Consider the following 20270-nt stretch of genomic DNA (forward strand, 5'->3'; position numbering starts at 1 on the left):
AAGAAATCCTCTCATCCATTGCCAATCTTGCCAGAATGGTCATCATTTGGAGTGGGTGGTCACTGAGGAGTGTTTGTAGTGGAGTTTAGCACGAGGTGGTTTCATCTGTGGCTCACATCTAGGCTCACTGTCAATAAACTCCTATTTTTTGCCTATTTCCCATGGTTATAGGGGTTTGTCAGTTGTTCTGCTCTACGTATATTAACATTACCCTGGAGGAAAGAGCTAATAGAGATAAATCTTTAGCTGTTTTAAATCAGACATGGGGAAATTTAGCTTAATGAAGGAAATTTTTACATGGTGCTAAATTGGTTTAAGCATGATTTAAACCACTATAAAGCTTGTAGGTATTAGGACTTTCCTCCAGCATAATTAGATTAGGTTTCTTTAGTGTTTTTTTTTCCTTTTTGACTGTTTTGTACATAACATACAGCAAGTTCACTGCACATCTGATTACATTTAGGATCATACTGAAAAGATTAATGAACATACAATGATTAATCTATGTGGAAGATCTTAACTGACTTGCAGTATGCATTGGTAGTGGAAAAACTGATGCTAAACAGAGGGCTGACACCAAATTGCCAAGGTTTTTCCCCCTCCTGTGGCTCTTTTAAGTTAATTAATGTACTCTGTCCTCATCTCTTGTTTGTAGTGATTGTTCTGGCCTTGTGGGTTTTTTTTTGTCCTTGCTGGCAGCTCTGCTTCTTTTAAAACTTTTTCTTTTATACAAATACTTTTCTGCTTGGCTTTTGTGGTTATCAAATCTGTTTTCATTCCTTCCTTGGTGTACCTTATTTTCACTCTTCCGTTTCTTCATTTTATTTAGACCTTTTAGAACAAATATGGAATATGTCAGTATTAACATGATATTTTCTTAGTTTTTGCTTGTACCCATTGAGGAGAAAGAAATGTTTAGGACACTGTGACGTTAGGAAGATATTAAAAGTCTCTTTCCTTGTAGCTTTGTATTCAATTCTTCCTTTGCTTGTGTGTTTCCCTAAGATATCCTTCTGCAGTTGTAAGCTGGAATTTAATTTTGCCTGAACTTGGAAGTTTTCTCACCTAGCAAGTTTCAAGAGCAACTGATGTATCTTAACCTGCATCTTCATTAGTCATTTATTAGAAAAGCAGTAATTACAAATGAACAGAGCAGCAGTTTGATACAGAAATCCTGCTGCTACTCCCTTTTCCAGAAGGAAAATGTTAATTCTGTCAGTGGCCACAGACTTACTCCTCTGACCTTGCCTCTCTGAGGTACTGCTAAAGACTCTGCACATGACAGAAGCAGAGCTCTTTCCAACATCCATAGTTTGTTGTTAATCTGTTTTCCTCTGAATCCCTGGGAAGGAAAAGCTCTTGGATTAATAGAGAAAAGGTACATTGTATGCTCAGAGCAGGGTAAAATAATCATGTGATGTTGCATTTATTTTATGGAGAAGAAGAAATACTAAGAATTCCTCAGAAACCCATGGTCAGGTTTAATCTTTATTTTTTTTAAAAACAGTGATAATGCTGATTTGTGTGAGTCATTCAGACCACATCAGCTTCAAGACCTATTCTTTTTAAGAACAGCTTTGAAATTTTTCTACAGGCTTAATGATTTTTCACATCCTTACAGTGAAAGCCCTTTCATTTAACTCCCTTAACTGCAAAATTGTCAACTTTGTTGTAATTTAGCAGTAGGTTGACCAGGTAGCATCCTGACATTTTAAACTTTTTTTTTTTTGGGATAGAGAATAAAGCAAGTCTTGTATTTTGCTTTAAGATTTATCCCTAAGAGTAAAGGACATAATAAAATTCTCATCTATAACTATTTTGTCCTAATTTTTTCCTTTTTTGCTTACTTTGCCAAACATCAGTGTGTTCATTTGTCCTCAAAAGTACAGAGTGGGATAAATAAAATATTACTGAGGGAGGAAAAATTCTGATTAGCACTGTCTAAAAGCATATGTGAACTTTGGGTTGTGGGCTGTGGATTAAGAACATTTTTTTTATATTTTCATGATTTTTTTTAATAGGGTGAGATATTTAGTTAAAAAACCAAAAAAACACAGGGAAGTTATATTTAAACCTTCCTTATTTTAGCAGTGACTCCTAATTCAACTCATTTGCAGTTAGACACAGCAGCAAAAACTGTTTTGGACCAAATTCAGCAGTCACAGCTCTGCTGACTTTTACTGGTATTTGCAGTTGGGCACCTGGAATAGAAATTCTTCAATCCTGGGCCTTTTATTTCCACCAGGGACAAGGGTACTGCAACACAGGTTCCTCTTCACCATTCCATCATGGTGAAGGCATTTTGTAAATTGATAACCAGGAAAGGAAAAAAAGTAAAATTAATTTTTTTTTTTTTTTTTTTTTTTTTTTTTTTTTTTTTTTTTTTTTTTTTTTTAAATTAAGGGCTTTGAAGTGTTTAAGAATCAGATGAATTGTGTATTGCCAGTATTGGGAATAAGTATAGAGTGGTTGGGGTGGGAAGGGACCTTAAACCTGCTCCGAGCTCCTGCCATGGGCTGGGACAGCTTCCACTAGACCAGGTTACTCAAGCAGGAATGCTGAAACTTGATTTGGGGGAGAGTTTTAGAGGAAAATACAGGTCAGGTGTGGCAGACATCTTCCCTCTGCTGTAAATGAGATGCAAGTTGAGGACTTTGTGATGGTGTGGTGGTGGAAAATAGACTTCATGGAAAGCTTCCAGCCTGTGTGAGCTGAAGACCTGTCCCTTTCTTTGCAGAGCTTTCTGCAGGGTTGACCTTCTGGGCCAGACTCCCGGCAGTGACCCCAGGATTAGACTGAGTTCTCACTGCTCTCCCACAGCTGTGCAGCTCCTTCCTCTGCTCGAGTCTCCCTGGGGAGTGATGTTTGTGCTGGAGGAGAGATTCAGCTGTAATATTAATTCTGTGTGCCTGCTGTAGATGGTCAGCTCATTTTTGGGGGCACGCGGGAAGGTTTCTTATTTGTGTTTTATATTTCCTTCCTATTTTTGGACCAAAGAAGCAAATTGTTGCAAGAGACCAGATGCTGGCAGATAGCAGTTTGCTATTAGCCACCTATTATTTTTACTAATTACAGTTAAGTGTATGCTTTTTATATTTAAATGCAAGCTCCCTAGCAGGGGAAAAGGCAACATTTTTGTTTGTATCCAGCACAAAGGATACTCTGATCTTGTTATTTCTTGTAGTCACCCCTGAGTCAGACCTCCTGATCATTTCAGACAAGCCTTAATTTTAGTCGGCTTAAAAACTTTGGTGCTCAGACTTCCTTTGTTTTATGAAAGAGGAGAAATCAGCATTACAAGTAATTACCAGTAATTGGCTGAAGTAATTTACAACAATGTAGTTTGCCGCTGTTTTTTAGACAAAACATTCAAAGTGGGGCATAATGTGGCAAAGAAATGCCCCTGTTCCCTACCTGATACCATCACTGGTACTTGGGGGTTGTAGTTTATTCTTTCTTTTCTTTAAAAGTAGGAGTTTTGGCTTGGTGGCTTTTGTGGGGTTTTTGTTTTGTTTGGATGATTGATGATTTTTTTTCCTTTCTTTTAAAACTCCTTTCTTCTCTTGTTTGAACTGTGTCTGCAGCAATAGTATGTCAAGAACTCTGGTGCTCTCGAGAGCAAATACCAAAAATTCATGAATCTTGGCAGGTGGTGATACCCCCTTCCTTATTTCAGGCACGCAGGAGCTGACACAAGCAGTGATGGGATGTGTTAGGGATCACACAGGGAACACACTGGGATGTGTTAGAGACCTGAAATGAAGTTATGGGATCTTTGAGCCGAGATCTCCCCATTGGTACAAGTGCCTCCAAATTCCAGTGTTGCCTCTACAGAGGAGATGGATGCCAGCTGGGAGGCACTCCAGGCTTCTGAAATACCCCTTTGGGAAGATAGAGCTGTAAAATGAGGCTGTACCTAACGTGTGCTGTTGCTTCATCCTAGCTTTTCTTCTCCTCCCCTGCTTCATAGCACTGCTCAGTGGAATCCATTGTGCCTTCTGATTTCCCCCCTTTCAATGGAAAGAATCATCTTGGTTTGTTGTTTGGCATTGTTGCAGGTGGAGCTGGAGGTCACGCTGCCAGGAGAAGGAAAGGACAGAATATTTAAGGTGGCAATAAAGTGGATGTCCTGTGTGAGTTTGCAGGCTTTACATGATGCTCTTTCTGGCCGGCTGCCGAGTGTCCCGTTTGAGACCATCCAGGCCCTGGATGTGGTGATGAGGCACTTGCCTTCCATGAGGTGAGAGGAAGCCCTTGAGGTGCTTTAGGCGTGACTTGGGTGCTTTGGTGGCTCTTTGAGCAGTCTGTGCTCCCACAGCCCAGCCAGAGTCGTGGCTGTGTGGCAATGGCAGGCTCAGGCAGGAGGCCGTCGGTGCTTTCCTGCTCTCCCAGGGGAATTCAGAGCCTTCAGCCTTTCCCCAGAGGTCTCCCACTGGCCCCATGTTTGTGCTCTGAGGTCAGGGGGCTCTGCCATCTCCCTCTTTCCTCCGTAGCCTTGGAGAAGGAGGCCCTCCCTGAGTGGGAAGTGTTTGGAGGTTGGTAGGTGTGGATGGGTGGATTTTAAACAACTTCTTACCTTGTTCCTGTGTGTCCTTGGACAGATGTTTATTGCCAATTTTGTACAAAGGTTACGGTGCTAGGGGGACATTAGTGTCACCCAGTGTGGCTATTTTGATAGGAAAGAAAAACTTGAATATTATTTGTTTGTTTTTCAAGTGGGACATACAGCATTTTTAGTCATACCCAAGAGATATTGGGCTTAATTCTGCTGCTATGACACAAGTCACTTAAGACCACTGTGCAAATTCTATTCAATTAGAAAGCAGAGAACAAAGTTTAGTAGGGTTTAACTTTCCCATATTGAAGCTCTAAACAGGTAATATGAGTTAAATATATGTAAATGACTTTAAATGGCCTTATAGTGTGTTGACTTTATCGTCAAATTTAGAATTAAAAAAAAAGAGTAAAATTACTTTAATCAGGTTTTACAGCACAGAAAACAGCCCAGAATGTCTGATACCTTTGTTCAGAGGAAGACATTGGCTCTGGATATTATTTGTTTGCTATTTTTAAGTTGCAGTTTACTTAATTATCAAAATGAAAGATGGATCAGAAATATTTGTTAGGTCACTAATTTACCCTCACATAATGTCTATAATTCATTGTATGGAGAGAGGTTGTTACATTGGTGTTTTAATAGCAGAGACTTTTAATTCTTTTCTTATGGAGGCACAGCTGAAGTTTTAATAGAGTACAAATAAAAAGTTATTAATGCTTTTTTTGTTGGAATTAGTAGATATATTAAGGAATATACTGAAAATAAATTTGTATTTGAGTAGTACAGTTTCTTACTGTAACAAGCTGGGTTTTGAGAGGTGTAACCTGAGTCTTGCCAGGAATCTCAGATTACTGGTAATTTTAAACAGTGATGTTTCTGTGCTTTTGTGAAAAGGAATTGGCATTAGTTATGGCTTTATTGCAATTTTTGGTTTAGTTTTCTGATGTGAATTTATTTGCTTTCTTGCAGGTATACTCCTGTGGGGAGATCTTTCTTTACAGCATCAGAAGGGTGCTCAAATCCTTTGGGTGGTGGCAGAGAAGTCTGGTTTGGCTTCCATCAGTCAGTCAGACCTTCATTATGGAAAATGATGTTAAATATTGATGGTAGGTACCAGGAAATATTTTCTTGTTTCTTCTTGCTCCTTAATGGAAAGGCAAAAATTTAGTTCCATTTGCTGGATTTCCTAAGAATTTCCTCTGTATTGTTTTAACACACTATTAATGTTTTTGTCCGCAGTGTCTGCAACTGCATTTTACAAAGCACAGCCAGTTATTGAGTTTGTCTGTGAAGTTCTGGACTTCAAAAGTATTGAAGAACAACAAAAACCTCTGACAGATTCCCAAAGGGTAAAGTTTACCAAAGAAATAAAAGGTAATAAAGAAATTATATACAGCTGCTTTATTCTGTCTGATATGTTGCCATTATGTGTTTTAAATATTTTCTACAGCAGTTGTCTTATTGGGAGACAAAAATTTCATATTTTTTGCTTTTGAAACCTGTCAGTAGTACCAATCCCAGTTGCATGACAAAAATATTCCAGTTCCTAATCTGATGATTTCTAAATATGTACAAAGACTGGGATTTCATTTTTTTTTTTAATTACTCAATCTTAATTTTTTTCCAATTACTGATGTCAGGTGTATAATATTTCTGATTTTACTAATAGTTCAGCTGTATGTTTTTGCACACTTAGGAATCTGTCCTGCATATACTCTCCTGGAAGTAAATAGCAGTTATTCTAGTGTGTAGTGACTAAATCAAAGAGAACAGGAGGAAGAAATCTTACTGGTTTTGTTCACTGAAGGCTTCTTCTGCAAAATGGAGATCCTTCCTTCCTGATACTCTTGGCAGAAAGCAAGCGGCTTTAAAAAGAATAAATCCATCCTGCACCTTCCTTTTGTGTTTCCAAAAAACATCAACAAAATTATCTTTGCCCAACTAGAAGTGCTAGCAAGGCAAGTTTGAATAAATCCTGAGTTTGCACTGGTTGGAAATGCTTTGAAAGGATAATCAGGCACCAAATTGCTTCGCCATGGCCTCATTCCCATGATCTCCTAGAGAGGCTGTTTGGGGATTCCAATCCCCCCACACCCCCAGTTCATTAGGTCAGGCTGGGCTCTGAGAGTTGGAGGTCTTACAGACCCTGCATGTTGAGACACAAAGTATAAATAAGGGGTTTTGTTTCAAGGAGCTTGTGTGCCCTTTTTGTCCTTTCCCCAAGCTGGGCTTCCTCAGAGGTACAGAGCCGGAATTTGCAGAATGTGCTCAGCATCTTCTGTGAGCTCTGGGGGCTTTGGGATTTCATCTTGTCTCTTAAATTCTGTGTTGAACTTCGGCTGAAGCTCAGGAATTTTGAATTTCAAGACTGCCAATTGCTTTTTGAGTTCTGTCTGGTCTGCCCTTTGGGGCTAAATAGAATGGCTTTATTACCCTGTTTAACTGGTCTCGTGTAGCAGTTTAGGGCTGACACCTTGATTTTGGAGAAATGGTGATTTGTGCTGTCCAATTTTTAGGTCTGAAGGTGGAGATAACACACTGTGGACAAATGAAAAGGAAGTACAGAGTGTGCAATGTCACCAGACGACCAGCAAGTCACCAAACGTAAAGTAGTTCTTTGCTTTTTAAGCCCGTGTTTGATCTCAGGCTGGGAAAATATCTCTCCTGCCTTACTGAGATGGGAAAAATTACCTTGAAAAATGCTGCTTTCTTTGATTAATACCCTTAAATATACCTCGAAGTATTTCCCCAATTCTGTTGTTCTTTTTGTTCTATTTTTATACTATAACGAGTATCATGGCATTTGAACCAATTGCAGTGTTTCAGATCTGTGAGGTTTTTATTGTTGGGTGGGGGTTTTTTTTCTGTCATTTATGGATTTCTTTAAAATTGGACAGGGTGTCCTATTTGTAGCCTAATGTTTCCCACAACTGGAGTGGAAAAGTAGTGCCAGTTGGGATCAGCTTCCTGATGTTGCTTATTTGCAATCTCTTTTTCCTCAGGAAAAAAAATTGGTTTTTTTAACTACTAACCCGAGATTTGCAGATAACTTGAATATGGAGATAGTGATGCCCATTTTTAAGGAAATAATATAAGGAACAAAACTGATACCAGCTTTTTACAAGAAGATAACTGATCAGTATCTGAATCTGGTATTTAATCATTTAGGTTTTGTTTCATCCTCCTTCAATAAGCTTAACTTGTGCCAAGAAGTGTACTGAGGAGCTGTGGGGGAAGCATTTTGCATGAAGTAATAGCTGCTTTCCATATTTGCTTTCCAACAGATTCCCACTTCAGCAGGAGAATGGACAAACAGTTGAATGCACTGTAGCTCAGTATTTTAAGGACAGGCATAAATTAGTTTTACGCTACCCTCACCTTCCATGTTTACAAGTTGGACAGGAACAGAAACACACATACCTTCCTCTGGAGGCAAGTAAACTCATAGAGAATTCTGTATTTTGGGGTTGGAGGAAGGTGGTCAGAGGGAAAAAGGGTTCAAATGTTGGCAGACTGTTTTCTGAGCAGCCAGATTTTGAGAAATTCTGTAGTGCATCAGTGAAAGAAAAGTCATGAGCCAAAAAAAACAGTTGGACTGTGTTTAATTATCTTCCTGTGGGGAAATTTCAGGTATGCAACATAGTGGCAGGACAAAGATGCATAAAGAAACTCACTGACAATCAAACTTCCACTATGATTCGAGCCACTGCCAGATCAGCCCCGGACCGGCAGGAAGAGATCAGCAAATTGGTGAGTGTTGTGTCAAATGTGAGGCAGCTGTAGGAATGGGCTTAATTTTGCTCACCCTGAGCAAGTACTGACTGATGTGTTTGTGCACTGCACACAGATTATGAGCTTGGTTTTATACATTTTTATCATTTCAGATGCGGAGTGCGAGTTTTAACACGGACCCTTATGTCCGAGAGTTTGGGATAATGGTCAAGGATGAAATGACCGATGTGACTGGCAGAGTCCTACAGCCTCCCTCAATCCTCTATGGAGGCAGGGTATGTCCAGTGGGTTCTGTACACTCTGTGATGGCCTCTGTAATGTGATTATTTTAAATTAATTTTGCTGTGTGCAGTGAGAGAGCTGTCACAGGTGTATTGTTCAGAATTTAAATTTAGGTTCTCAAAGTTCAGAATTGTATTGGCCAATTTGCATCTCTCTCAACTGCTGTTTTATTTCTGAAAGTAAAGCTGGGTTGAAAATGCCCTTTTTTGCCTCATACACTTTCATTGTTTGTTGCAAGAAACAGCCTGTAAAAAGTGGTTCAAGTCAATGTGTATGGAGAAGAACAGAGGCCATTTCAATTATCACTGTATATATTTGAAAATATGCTGAAATATTGCTGAACTTCTGGGGTTGGTTTTGAATATTTTGGGTGGAGCAACTGTGTTTAGGGCAGCTGTCTTGAGGTAGCATCTCTATCAGCATGGCTTTCCCCAGAGCCATCTCTTCCTGTTTTGGAATATTTACCCACAGGTTTTTATTTTACTATGGCTTTTCAGATGACCTTTCTGACATAATCTTTCTCCTGTGATATCTTTTTAAAAAAGCTTGAGAAACAGGATTTCCCATCAGTTACATACTAGGACTTGTTGCAAGATGAAAGCTTTAATAGCTGGGTGGGATAACTTCATTTGTGAAGGCTTTTGATGAACTTCTTCAGATAATGCATTGCCAGCTGAATATAATTCTGTCCCTGTGCACAACAGACTGGTGCCTCCAAACCCATAATGGGAGAGGATCTTAAGTTTTCTGCCTAAAATTCTTCAGATGACTCAGGCAAATTAGCTCAAACCTCCCTTCACTGGAGGGTTAAGGTACCCCAGGCCTGACCCTGATTAGGGGACTGCTTTGAAGAATTATTCTGGTGCTAGCAGGTGAGGGGAACTTAATGGCAGATGCATGTTAGAAAGTCATAGTAGGGGAGGTACTGCCTTCAGCACACAAAACTCTTTGCAAAATCCATTATCAAATTCATGTGTGTAGCCTCAAAAATGCCCAGAAGCTTTAGTTGCTGCTGCTAGGTGAGAAGGAAGACATCATGGTAGCTGGTCTTAAGCATCTCTCAGTATTTATTAAGGTAATTAACATCACCAAAATTACTTCAGTTGTTTTATTACATCCCTCGTCCTCTAGATAATCCATCCCAGTAATATCTGCTTGGTGGGAGAAATAAAAGTGTTGGGCAGGTCCAAGTTGAATAACTGATCACCTTTCTCAGCTTGTTCACATTTTTTCTGGAGTTGTGTGAGTGACATTGAACCACTATTTGCCTCTACTTAGTGATGCATAAAGTGTTCATAGTACTTAAATTAACTTTCCCTTGGAAAGTTCACTGAGAAGTTTTAAAGTCACTGTAGAAATGTAGCTCCGTGTTAACGTTCCCTACCAAGCATGAATCTTACTTTCCATATAGAATTTCTATTTGCTGCTGATAAATACAACCAAAGGCAATGATCAGCAATAAAAATGAACAATGTGAGCTTTATTTTTCACCTGGCTAAGAAGCTGTCTTGCTGCAGTGATAAAATGATTATTATAAGATAGGATGGATGTTTGTGCAGGGGAGAGAACTACCCGAGGGTATAAATCACCTGCCAGTTGGAGGGAAATAGAAGCAAAGCTAATTTTGGTTTAGCATCAATCAAGTTTTGCATTAATGTTTAATTTTTACCTTCCACTTCCAGAATAAAGCAATTGCTACACCAGTGCAAGGTGTCTGGGACATGAGGAATAAACAATTTCACACTGGAATTGAAATAAAGGTTTGGGCAATTGCCTGCTTTGCTCCCCAGCGTCAGTGCACTGAAGTTCATCTCAAGTAAGTGTGTTGTGTAAGGTGGTTTTTATCATTTATTATGGATGCAAATGCCGTAATTTCACTTTTATTAAGAACATATTTTTGATTAAATTGTTTAACACATGGCAATACATCTTCTGTCTCTTTGTGTTTTGAATGATGCCAGTCTGATTTCTATGCCAGCATCAGGAAATCCTCCAAATCAGACTTAACAAAAGCCATTTATGTTCTATGGCAGGTTTCTGACCAGTGAGGCCTTAAGGCAGAGTTTAAGATAACTGAGATGATGTAATGATGGGTGTTTATCACTAAGTGTTTCTCAAGAGTGACAGCTAACATGTGTGTTCTCTTAGGTTCCTTTCCTGGTTATATGGAGTTGATTTATTAATGCAAAATTTATTTAAAAGGAATTTTTTTTGTCTAAAACCTTTTCCTCATCAGAGTTTCTGGAATGTGCAAAGTTGCTGTATTTGCCAGATGAGTAGCACTGGTTGTTCTACTGACTTCAGGTGTTTGAATGAAACTTTCAGGTTTGGTTTATTTTTGGATGGGACATGGTTGTTCAAAGGCTGTTGTTACAGTGACATCTGCCATTGGCTCAGGGAAGGTGTGCAGGCCCAGATCAATGTCTGATCCCTCCTTTCTCATGCAGCTGCTTTCCCTTCATGCATGGACAAGCGCAGCCTGGGGAGCTGCCCTGGCAGTGGTTCAGCTGCTCTCTGGGAGGTGAATGCAAGGCAGGGATTGCTCACACCAGTGGCATTGCCATGGCAGTGTTCCTTCAGATGATTTGCCAAACAGCTTGGGAATTTTTCCCTAACTAGTGATGAGCAAGCAGTGGGGATCTTTTTACTGCCCATTGTGTGAGGAGGGGAGGGACTTGTTCTCTCCAGGCACATGTCAAGAACTGGGCTGCCAGAGAACTTCCCCTTCCATGATGTTGTTTCTAGTGGAAATGCTGTGTAAGCCAAGTTACTCAGTTTTGAGAAATAGGCAGAGGTCTTCAACATAATGAGCCAAAATAAAATTATTTGGATGGCTTAGAATGGGTTTGTGTTTACCATGAAAGGACATTGCTTCATGCCAGGAAAACGTCTGCATCCCATTCCATCTTGTGGCCCCTTATTACATCTTGTTGAGCAAGTTGGAACTCGAATGCTGCAGATTCATCAGAGTAAATACCTTCAAATGCTGTAAAAGTCTTCAAAATCATCCTGCTTTACCTCTTGGGAGCAGAGAGAGAACCTTTCCTTTTAGACACTGTACTTCCAGTGGACTTTTAACAACTCAAACTCTCAGTTGTTTCAGACTTGAATCTTGAAATCACAGAAGGGTTTGGGTTGGAACAAACCGTAAAGATCATTCTGTTCCAACCCCTCTGCCATGGGCAGGGACACCTTCCCCTAGACCAGGTTGTTCCAAGCCTCATCCAGCATGGCCTTGAACATTCCCAGGGATGGGGAGATGTTCTGCCACTGACTCTGCTGTAGTGTGTGCTTGTTTTTCCAGAGGAAATGCCCATTTTCTGCAAGGAACTTCAGGCTGCAGGGCTGAAACTCACAGGCTGTTATGATTCATGCAAGTTAACAACGGGTTTGGAAGAAGCTAAATCTTCACACCCTCTCAATCAGTGGCACCCTGTGGTGAAGATGAGCAATGGTTTAGACAGCTATGGGAGGGTACCCACTCCATCTTAATAAAAAGGGCTTTTATCAGTGAGCTAAAAAGGCTTGCAGGTCGAAGCCTCTGTAGGAATTAGGTTGTCTCCATATCCGACCACTTTCATCCAAGGGTGACTTTTTTTTCACCAGCCTAGGAGAAGGTTTGCCTTCACCTCCAGGATACACATTTTCTCTGGTATCTATGAAATTGTGCATTATTATGGATGCTAAAGCAATTCACTGAGACAATTGCTGGTAATTTCTGTTGGTTGTTTTCATCGTGAAGAAAAAAGGGAAGAACTCCGGCCCTTTCTGCAGTGGTAAGAGATGGAGTTACGTTAGAGCAGGCTATCCCAAATTGTCATTGTTGCAGTCTTTTTGCAAGAAGTATTCTACCCTGTATTTTCTGTAGAAATAAGGTAGAATTTCCTTTAGAAATGAGGGGTGTTTTATTTATGGTGTTATTTATACACCATATTTCCTGTCTTTCTTTCAGTGACTACACAGGCATTGTCAATTAAAGATGCACTTAGGGTTAAATTCCCAGGTTTTTGGACAGCTCAAGTCTGAAAGTTTAACAGGATTGTGCCATTAGAAATAAGATCAAAAATCAAGATGGGGTTTTACTGTCTGATAATGTGATGTGTTTCTTTGCATTCCCCAGGTCCTTCACAGAACAGCTGAGGAAGATTTCCAGGGATGCTGGAATGCCAATCCAGGGGCAGCCCTGCTTCTGTAAATATGCCCAGGGAGCTGACAGTGTGGAGCCCATGTTCAGACACCTCAAGAACACTTACACTGGGCTGCAGCTTGTCGTGGTCATTCTGCCAGGAAAAACACCAGTCTATGGTCAGTGAGTGGAAGTGGTGCATTTCAGTCACAGTTTTGTGTGTTTTTTGTGAACTATCCAAGGGAGAGAGGTTTTATGCCAGTTTAACTCTATAAATTCCAGTTAGGGAACAGGCTGTACATTAATTTTACTATTTTTCTTGTGCTGCATGATGTTTAATATTAAGACCTAATTATTTTCAGTATGTTTTCTTTGCTTTTAATTTGCTTTTCCACGTTCTCCCTGCTCATTGCATTTGAGATTCGGGTTGTGAGAAAGTCAACACAGGGCACTTTGGTGGGATTGACATTGATAGGCAGTGGATTATAATATGCTCAATAAAACCTGTGTGCTGAGAATTCCAAGTGACTGAAGAAGTAATGACTTCAAGAACTATGTAGCTTTTAGAACATCTTTGCTTACTTACACAATCTCCCTTTGGCAAAAAATGTAGAGTGAAGGAACTTTCTGTCTATTTCTCTTATTTCAATTTTTTAACTTGGGTTGCAAGGATACAGGTGTACAGAAAGTGAAAATTCAGGAAACTAAACTTGCCACAGTTTTTTGGAAACCGTGGCAATTAGTGCCTTTTACATGGTATACACACATGGGTTTTAATATGTTTTATATAAACCATACATTTTCCAACTCTTTCTGTAGGCAGGACTGCTTGTTTTCCTGTCCTGCCTCCCTCCTTTTTTCACTTACCTTGCCCAGCTGGAGCAACAGCCACTATTTTTCTCCCATAGCTACATGGACTCTTCTCTGATGGATCAGATCTACCAAGCAGCTGCAGATTTGTTTTATCTCATCCCTCACCGTTTTAATACAGCACAAAATAATTTTCCAACTTTATTACTAGCTCTTACAAGATGAAAAGAGATTAAGCAAGGGACGTTAAGGAAATAGTACTTTTTTTCCCCCTTGAATTCAGCCTGCAAAGGAAGTGGCTCTTCTTTAATTTGTGCAATAGAAATTTGGTACAAAATGACATTTTTACTGTTCCTGTTTGGCATTAAAAGGGAATTCTTCTCTTCTGCTTAACCACTGAGAGGATGTGGTACCACTCTCACTTTCTTTCCTTGTCATTATCTTTAATTACAGTTATTTCTGCCCTCTCTAATCATCTCCCCCATTTTCTCCCTACGCTCTTCCATACGCTGCACTTCCTATACCCACAGTCTTGTCTTTTCTCTCCTTCCCACCCTGCTGTTTGCCTCTCCTGTTGCCAAAGAGGGTGGTTCATCTTCTCTGAGCCAGTCTTGGAGCCAAGATTTCTTTCCTGTGTGAAAGAGTATGTGGGTCTCCGAAAGCCTTGAAGTCACAATTTTGTTGTTAACAACAGGATTTGATTTAACCTTTGGAATTGTACAGCATTTAGTGAGTTTCTTGGAGTTTTTATGGACCAGTGCCTGCTAAACTGGCCACTTTTCTATGCAAGTGATAAACTTGCAGTGAAGAACTGATGAACTGCTTGGCTGAATATTGCTCAGCACTTTACTGTTAGGTTTGTGTTACTATTCCAGTGTTTAATAATGCAGCAGGTGGTCAATATCCTAATATTATCCACATTGCCCACATCATTAGCCAAAGCTGATGATATAATGCTACAGTTGTAAAATAAGAATTAATTTAAAAATTCTTAGTTAATATTAGTCAATAATGCCTTTAGTTACTGCATTTAGGACCCAGTTAGGCAGAGCAGAGCAGAACTGGGGGGAGGTTCTGGAGGCTGGGTGGGTTTGGGGGTAGGCTTCATTGTGTTCCTTTAAGCTTGAGCACCACTTTGCTAGAACTCCAGGTGTAGATAATTGGCACTGAGTTCAAATCTCCTCCATTGTTTGATTTGCAATTTAAAAATATTTTTTTTGTTCTCATTCTGTAGCGGAGGTGAAGCGCGTTGGCGACACAGTGCTGGGAATGGCCACTCAGTGTGTGCAGATGAAAAACGTCCAAAGAACAACACCACAAACTCTGTCCAACCTTTGCTTAAAAATAAATGTCAAATTAGGAGGTGTAAATAACATTCTACTGCCACAGGGAAGGTAAGTTCATCTCTCAAAGGGGAAGAGGTTATTGTATTGCAAGGAGAATGTGCGTCATGCTGAGGTAATTGGGAGCTTTTATCTGCAGCCATGGCACTGTAGCTTAAGTGACTCTTCAGACAAATTCTTATGGCTTCTAATAAGTAGTCCTGCAAAAGTTAGGTTATGAAGACAGGAGAGGAATACTTGTTTCTGTTGAAATTTATAATAAAAGCATTGTTTTAGTGATCTGACCACTGAAGTACACAACTGTCATTACAGTACACACTAGAATGAAAAATCTCTAATATTTTATTTGCCTGAGTTTTCAAAAACAAATAGAGACCACTTAGAACATCAGTGCCTTTTCTTTTGGTCAGCATTCTTCTCTTTGAGCCTCTTAACTGCAGTGGAAACGTGAGCCTGCATCGGGCCATGAACTGTGCTCTCAAAATTCCATTTGCTGGCTGTGGAACCCACTGTCTCTCAGGTGTCCTCTGCATTCAGTGGTGACACTACCATGAAGGTGGAGTACTGGGATGGCCCTGGATGTGCCAGGCTCCACACAATACTTGCCCTGTACACCTCACTTGTCAGGGTTGTTATCATGCTGTCCATCCCTCCCAGAAAGTACCTCCAGTACTGTCACCTCTTTTAGCTGTGATCCCTTCCTCAGTGGTCTTCCAGGGGATTCTGTGATGGTGATCCTGCATTCTGTCTCTCTTACATCCATTAAAAGCTGCTCCCAGAGAAGAAGGGAGCCCTGGCTACCTCACAAACAGCCAGTGTCCTGTGTCCTGGATCAAGGATGGTTCAGCTGGAACCTGGAGAGCTGTAATGTCTGTGGGTTCCATGGCTGCACCATCCCACTTTCCCTCTTTGAGGCAGGGAGAGGGAGGGCTTCTGACCACTTGGGGAAGAGTATTCCCTCAGCACCCAGCCTGTTTCCACCCATACCCCCATCCAGTCTGGGTGGCTCATTTCTGAGAAGGGCAGTGGGGCAGAGTTAGTGCCCCTACCCCTGCGGCCTGCTCCTGGACAGCAGCACCAGTCTCTGAGGGAGATGTCAGGGTGGTTACCCAAGACATTCCCACCTTATCTCTAAATGCTAAATAGATTAGGCCTATCAGCAACACCAGCCATTGTGTGATATCGGCATCTAGAGAAATATTTGAAAAATATTTGAACCCTTTGAAAGGTGGTGGGGTACATCCAAAGAAATGGATGAAGGGCTGGGGATAAACTCTCCCCTGTATTGCTTCCTCACAATGAGCACCATTATTAATGAAACCCCACAGATATGAGCTTAGTCAGTTGTACAGCCACGTGTCCATGGTCCAGAGGAAATTTAAAATGCAGGAATTGCTCACCTTATGAACCTGTTGTGCAAACTGGGTAACAGCCACAGTAGCCTTAGTCAAAGGATCCGTGTTTAGATAAGGAGCTGCAAATGGGGAAAACGGAGCCACAACCATGTGCCAACCAAACCAGGGTAAGTTAGACCACATGGTGCCTAATGAGGTTTCTGTGTTCAGCACACACAATTAGGTTATCCAGGAACTATTATTCCTTTTTCACCATTTCCTCTCGATGCCCTCAAGTCTCACATTGGGTATCAAAAACTGTGCTGGGTTTGGAGAGAGGTGTCTGCCAAGGAAAGCGGGAATCTTCCTGGAATGGAAAATATGATCACCTCCTTCCAAATTATTGTAACTTTGGAGGTAAAGAAATAACAGTTTTTTACTAGAATATATATATATAGACACAAAAATAACAGCAATTACAAAGCCCAAACAACAACACAAAATTAACAGAATTCCAAGACACTTAGCTGTTTTTTATCTCTTAAGTACAGTCCATTCATCATATCTTAGGCAACAAAAGAGAAGAAAATTCCCTGAGAGAAAAGAAAAAAAAAAAAAGGCCAGTCCCCAACATTACCTTCCCATTTCTTTTAAAGAAGGTCTGCAAACAGATTGATTTCTCTGTAACCATTAAATCATTGCCCCATATACCCACAAAGAAATTACGGTGGCCCAAGATTCCCTGTTTGAAATTGTTTTATTAAGGAGTAGAGTTGGAGTTTAAAACTTGTGTTGTATTGCTTTGGTGTTCCTCTCTTGGTGCAGTGGTTTAATATCTTACCCTAAAGATTTGTTTAAAACTTTCAAGCTCAGTTTTTTTTAAAAAACCCTACTTTGCAAATAATAACTTTGATGCCTACTATTTTTGGACTTCCTTACTGAGACGGTTTTTTGGAAAAACATTTTTATTCATAACATCTGCATATGTGCACGGTCCTTTAATTTTCTCAGATGCTGTTTGTTACTAAGGGATCAACTTTTTCTCCTTTCTGTGGTCCAGTTGATAAAAACTGCAATTCTTCAACTTAAAAAACAAACAAAACAAAAAACTAGATATATTTTTAAACTAATTTTTAATTAAGAGCAACAATTAGCTGTGCTTTAAAAATCTGCCTAAGTATTTAGCATGAGAACCTTAATCAGGATTTTTAATTACTGCCGCAGGACAAGTGACCAGCTCTGATCAAATGCCAGTTGTTAATGAATTCACTGCAGGGGTACAGAGTGCTGTTTATTTGAATTTTAATGTGCTTTATTAAGCATAAATCTTGCTGCTTCTACAAATTTCCCTTCTCTTTGCCAGACCCCCAGTATTCCAACAGCCTGTCATATTCCTTGGTGCAGATGTAACTCACCCACCAGCTGGGGATGGGAAAAAGCCTTCCATTGCTGCAGTGAGTAAATTGTGTCCTGGTCTTTCACCCCAGCTCCCTCCTGCTGCTCAGCTCTAATGCTTTTTATTGCTTTCAATCCTTTTGTGGTCCATTGCTTCTGATTGCCTAATTATAGCATTATAAATTATTTTTCTGCAGGAATTTATTGAAACTTCAGAGTGCTTGCTCTGATGCTAATTACTTAAATGTGTTTATTAACTTGTAAAATGCCTGAGTTGCTGATACACAGAGGAGCTTTTCTGAGAGCTGATATTTATCAGCAGCCTGATAATGAGCTGGTGCATGTTTAAATCTGCTTCTTCAGCACTTAGAAATGTTCAGAATTTCTTCATTGCTGATAGGGAACTAGGCTGGCTCAGCTGTGGTTTCTGGGGACTCAAGCTACCAGAAAACACAAAATGTGCAGTAATCTCTTGGAAATGTACTTCCTAAATACAGGGAATGGTCTTCGGCTTGTGTTATGTCAAACACCTGTAGTGGCTGCTCAGGTTTGTTTAATAATGATGATCTTTGGTGATGTTATTTATCTGTTTTAAAGTGTTTCACCTGTGTGTCCAGGGAAAACCAGGTGTAGATGGGCTCACTTCTTTAGGTTTTTTTTTTTTAAGTCCCACGCCACTTTTACTGGATATGAATGTTAATGTTTCATTAAGAGAAAAATCCCTTCCCTTGATGAGGGGTGTGGATATTTCTGTGATCCACCACCATTTCAGTTTGATGGATCCAAAAAAATAGGCTTGGTGTCCCAGAGTGCAAACTCCTGTGCTGCAGTCTGAACTAACTTCATGGTTTCATGGTATCAGTGCTCCAAACTGTGTTGGAGTTTTTAAGTGCCTGTAGATGCAAACAGGAAATGAGTCTTTTATATTTCAAACAAGTTTTCTCTTTCAGCAGGGTGTGCTGCCACAGGTGGACTAAACCCAGAGCTGTTTCCAAGCGCATTTTAATTTCAAACACATCTTTGCCAGGCCAACCACTCAGTGTGCAAGATGCCATTAAAGACAGTGCAGTTATCTCATGAAATACCTTTATTAAAGTGCTTTCTGGTTTGATGCTAAGCCTTTTTCCCCAGGTTGTAGGAAGCATGGATGCTCATCCCAACCGTTACTGTGCCACTGTGCGGGTGCAGCAGCACCGCCAGGAGATCATCCAGGATTTGGCTGCCATGGTCAGGGAGTTGCTTATCCAGTTTTACAAATCAACGAGATTCAAACCAACTCGCATCATCTTCTACAGGGATGGTGTTTCTGAGGGGCAGTTCCAACAGGTGATATTTGTCTTTTTGAAATTCTGATGGCGTAGTTTCGTGGTAGTAATGGAATTTTATAATTCCACCTTGGTGTGGTTGGAGTTACAAGAAGAATAACCTCAACAAACCTTCCCTCAACAAATTTGTTGGATTTTAACCAAGCAGGCAGGAGAAGTGTTTCCATATTTTTCATGTGCTTTTGAAAATACTTTTCCCCCTGAAAATATTTCCCCTTACAGAATAATAAGGGAAAAGTGTAGTTTTAGCACTCAAGTTATGTTCCACATCTGTTTCCTGTTTAGGATAGATTAGTCAGACTGTATCCCATAGAAGTTGGGCAGTAAAGAGAAATTAAATGTTGTTGGTTTGGGTTTTTTTTTTAATGAGGATTAATAAATACTGGATTTTCACAGTCATTTTTATTCCTGTTAAAACTCATCAGATACTTTGTTGTATTTATTCTGTTTGCTTGCTAGTACCTTATTTTATGAAATATTTTTCTGTATATTTTAAATACATTTATATACAGTTTTCAGTATTTATGTATGTAAACAAAAGATACAGAATTGAGTCAGCTTCTCAAAATCCAGGAGAAAGAGAGGAAAGGTCACTTGCTAAACTTGAATTGATAAAATAATCTTTGCATGAACTTCTGATATATCCTCTTTTCAACTGTCATTGGTTTTCACTGAATTTTTCATGTATAATTAACCCACATTCCAAATCACTGCTTTTTGGTTTGTTCCACTTTCCTTATTATTGATGTCTGCAATCCTGCATGGGACTGCACAAAGCTGGGAAAGAGCAGCTGAGCACTTCTGGATGTTATCCCTTGTTCTAGTCTGAAATATAATTAATCTGTTGTATTCAGCAGCCCAATTTAATGTTCATTTGTATTTGGTAGTTAAAAAGATTTTGACATGCTGGTTATTAGTCTGAGCATCGTGCTTGGAGCTGACCAGATATGAAAGTAGCTCTCTCCTGGCGCAGGAAACTGCTGATGTAATTTGCCCTCATCAGGGGAAGAAATTAAGGTTTGGTCCTGAAAGCTTTGACATCTCATTACTCTGAGTGACAGTGCAGGAAGGGATATGACAAATTATCTGTGGATAAGTAAATCTGTAGATAAATAAGAGTAATTTGTATGATGCCAACGGTTCATGTTGATCACACCTCTCTCTGTGTGTGGCTCAGGTTCTCCACCATGAACTGCTGGCTATCAGGGAGGCTTGCATTAAACTGGAGAAGGATTATCAGCCTGGCATCACATTCATAGTGGTGCAGAAAAGGCACCACACCAGACTCTTCTGCACGGATAAAAACGAACGGGTATGTTCTCATTGAGACCCCCAAATATCCAGCAGGCAGCCAAGTCACCAGTC

General features: G+C 40.1%; 1 protein-coding gene across 1 annotated transcript in view; it reads left to right on the forward strand.

Moving 5' to 3' along the window:
• The window catches only part of AGO2 (argonaute RISC catalytic component 2), a 57094-nt gene that overhangs the window by 23066 nt on the left and 13758 nt on the right, over nucleotides 1-20270 (forward strand). The window contains exons 4-16 of the mRNA XM_066175493.1: nucleotides 4059-4240; nucleotides 5528-5664; nucleotides 5798-5932; nucleotides 7075-7162; nucleotides 7843-7990; nucleotides 8189-8308; nucleotides 8443-8565; nucleotides 10255-10388; nucleotides 12693-12877; nucleotides 14743-14902; nucleotides 17549-17639; nucleotides 18712-18906; nucleotides 20083-20217. Of these exons, the coding sequence (XP_066031590.1) occupies nucleotides 4059-4240; nucleotides 5528-5664; nucleotides 5798-5932; nucleotides 7075-7162; nucleotides 7843-7990; nucleotides 8189-8308; nucleotides 8443-8565; nucleotides 10255-10388; nucleotides 12693-12877; nucleotides 14743-14902; nucleotides 17549-17639; nucleotides 18712-18906; nucleotides 20083-20217 (1833 nt within the window). The remainder of the gene's footprint in view (nucleotides 1-4058; nucleotides 4241-5527; nucleotides 5665-5797; nucleotides 5933-7074; nucleotides 7163-7842; nucleotides 7991-8188; nucleotides 8309-8442; nucleotides 8566-10254; nucleotides 10389-12692; nucleotides 12878-14742; nucleotides 14903-17548; nucleotides 17640-18711; nucleotides 18907-20082; nucleotides 20218-20270) is intronic.

Source organism: Chamaea fasciata, unplaced genomic scaffold (genome assembly GCF_029207755.1).
Source record: "Chamaea fasciata isolate MVZ Bird 193981 ecotype frontalis unplaced genomic scaffold, bChaFas1.0.hap1 SCAF_1, whole genome shotgun sequence".
NCBI classification, from domain to species: domain Eukaryota; kingdom Metazoa; phylum Chordata; class Aves; order Passeriformes; family Sylviidae; genus Chamaea; species Chamaea fasciata.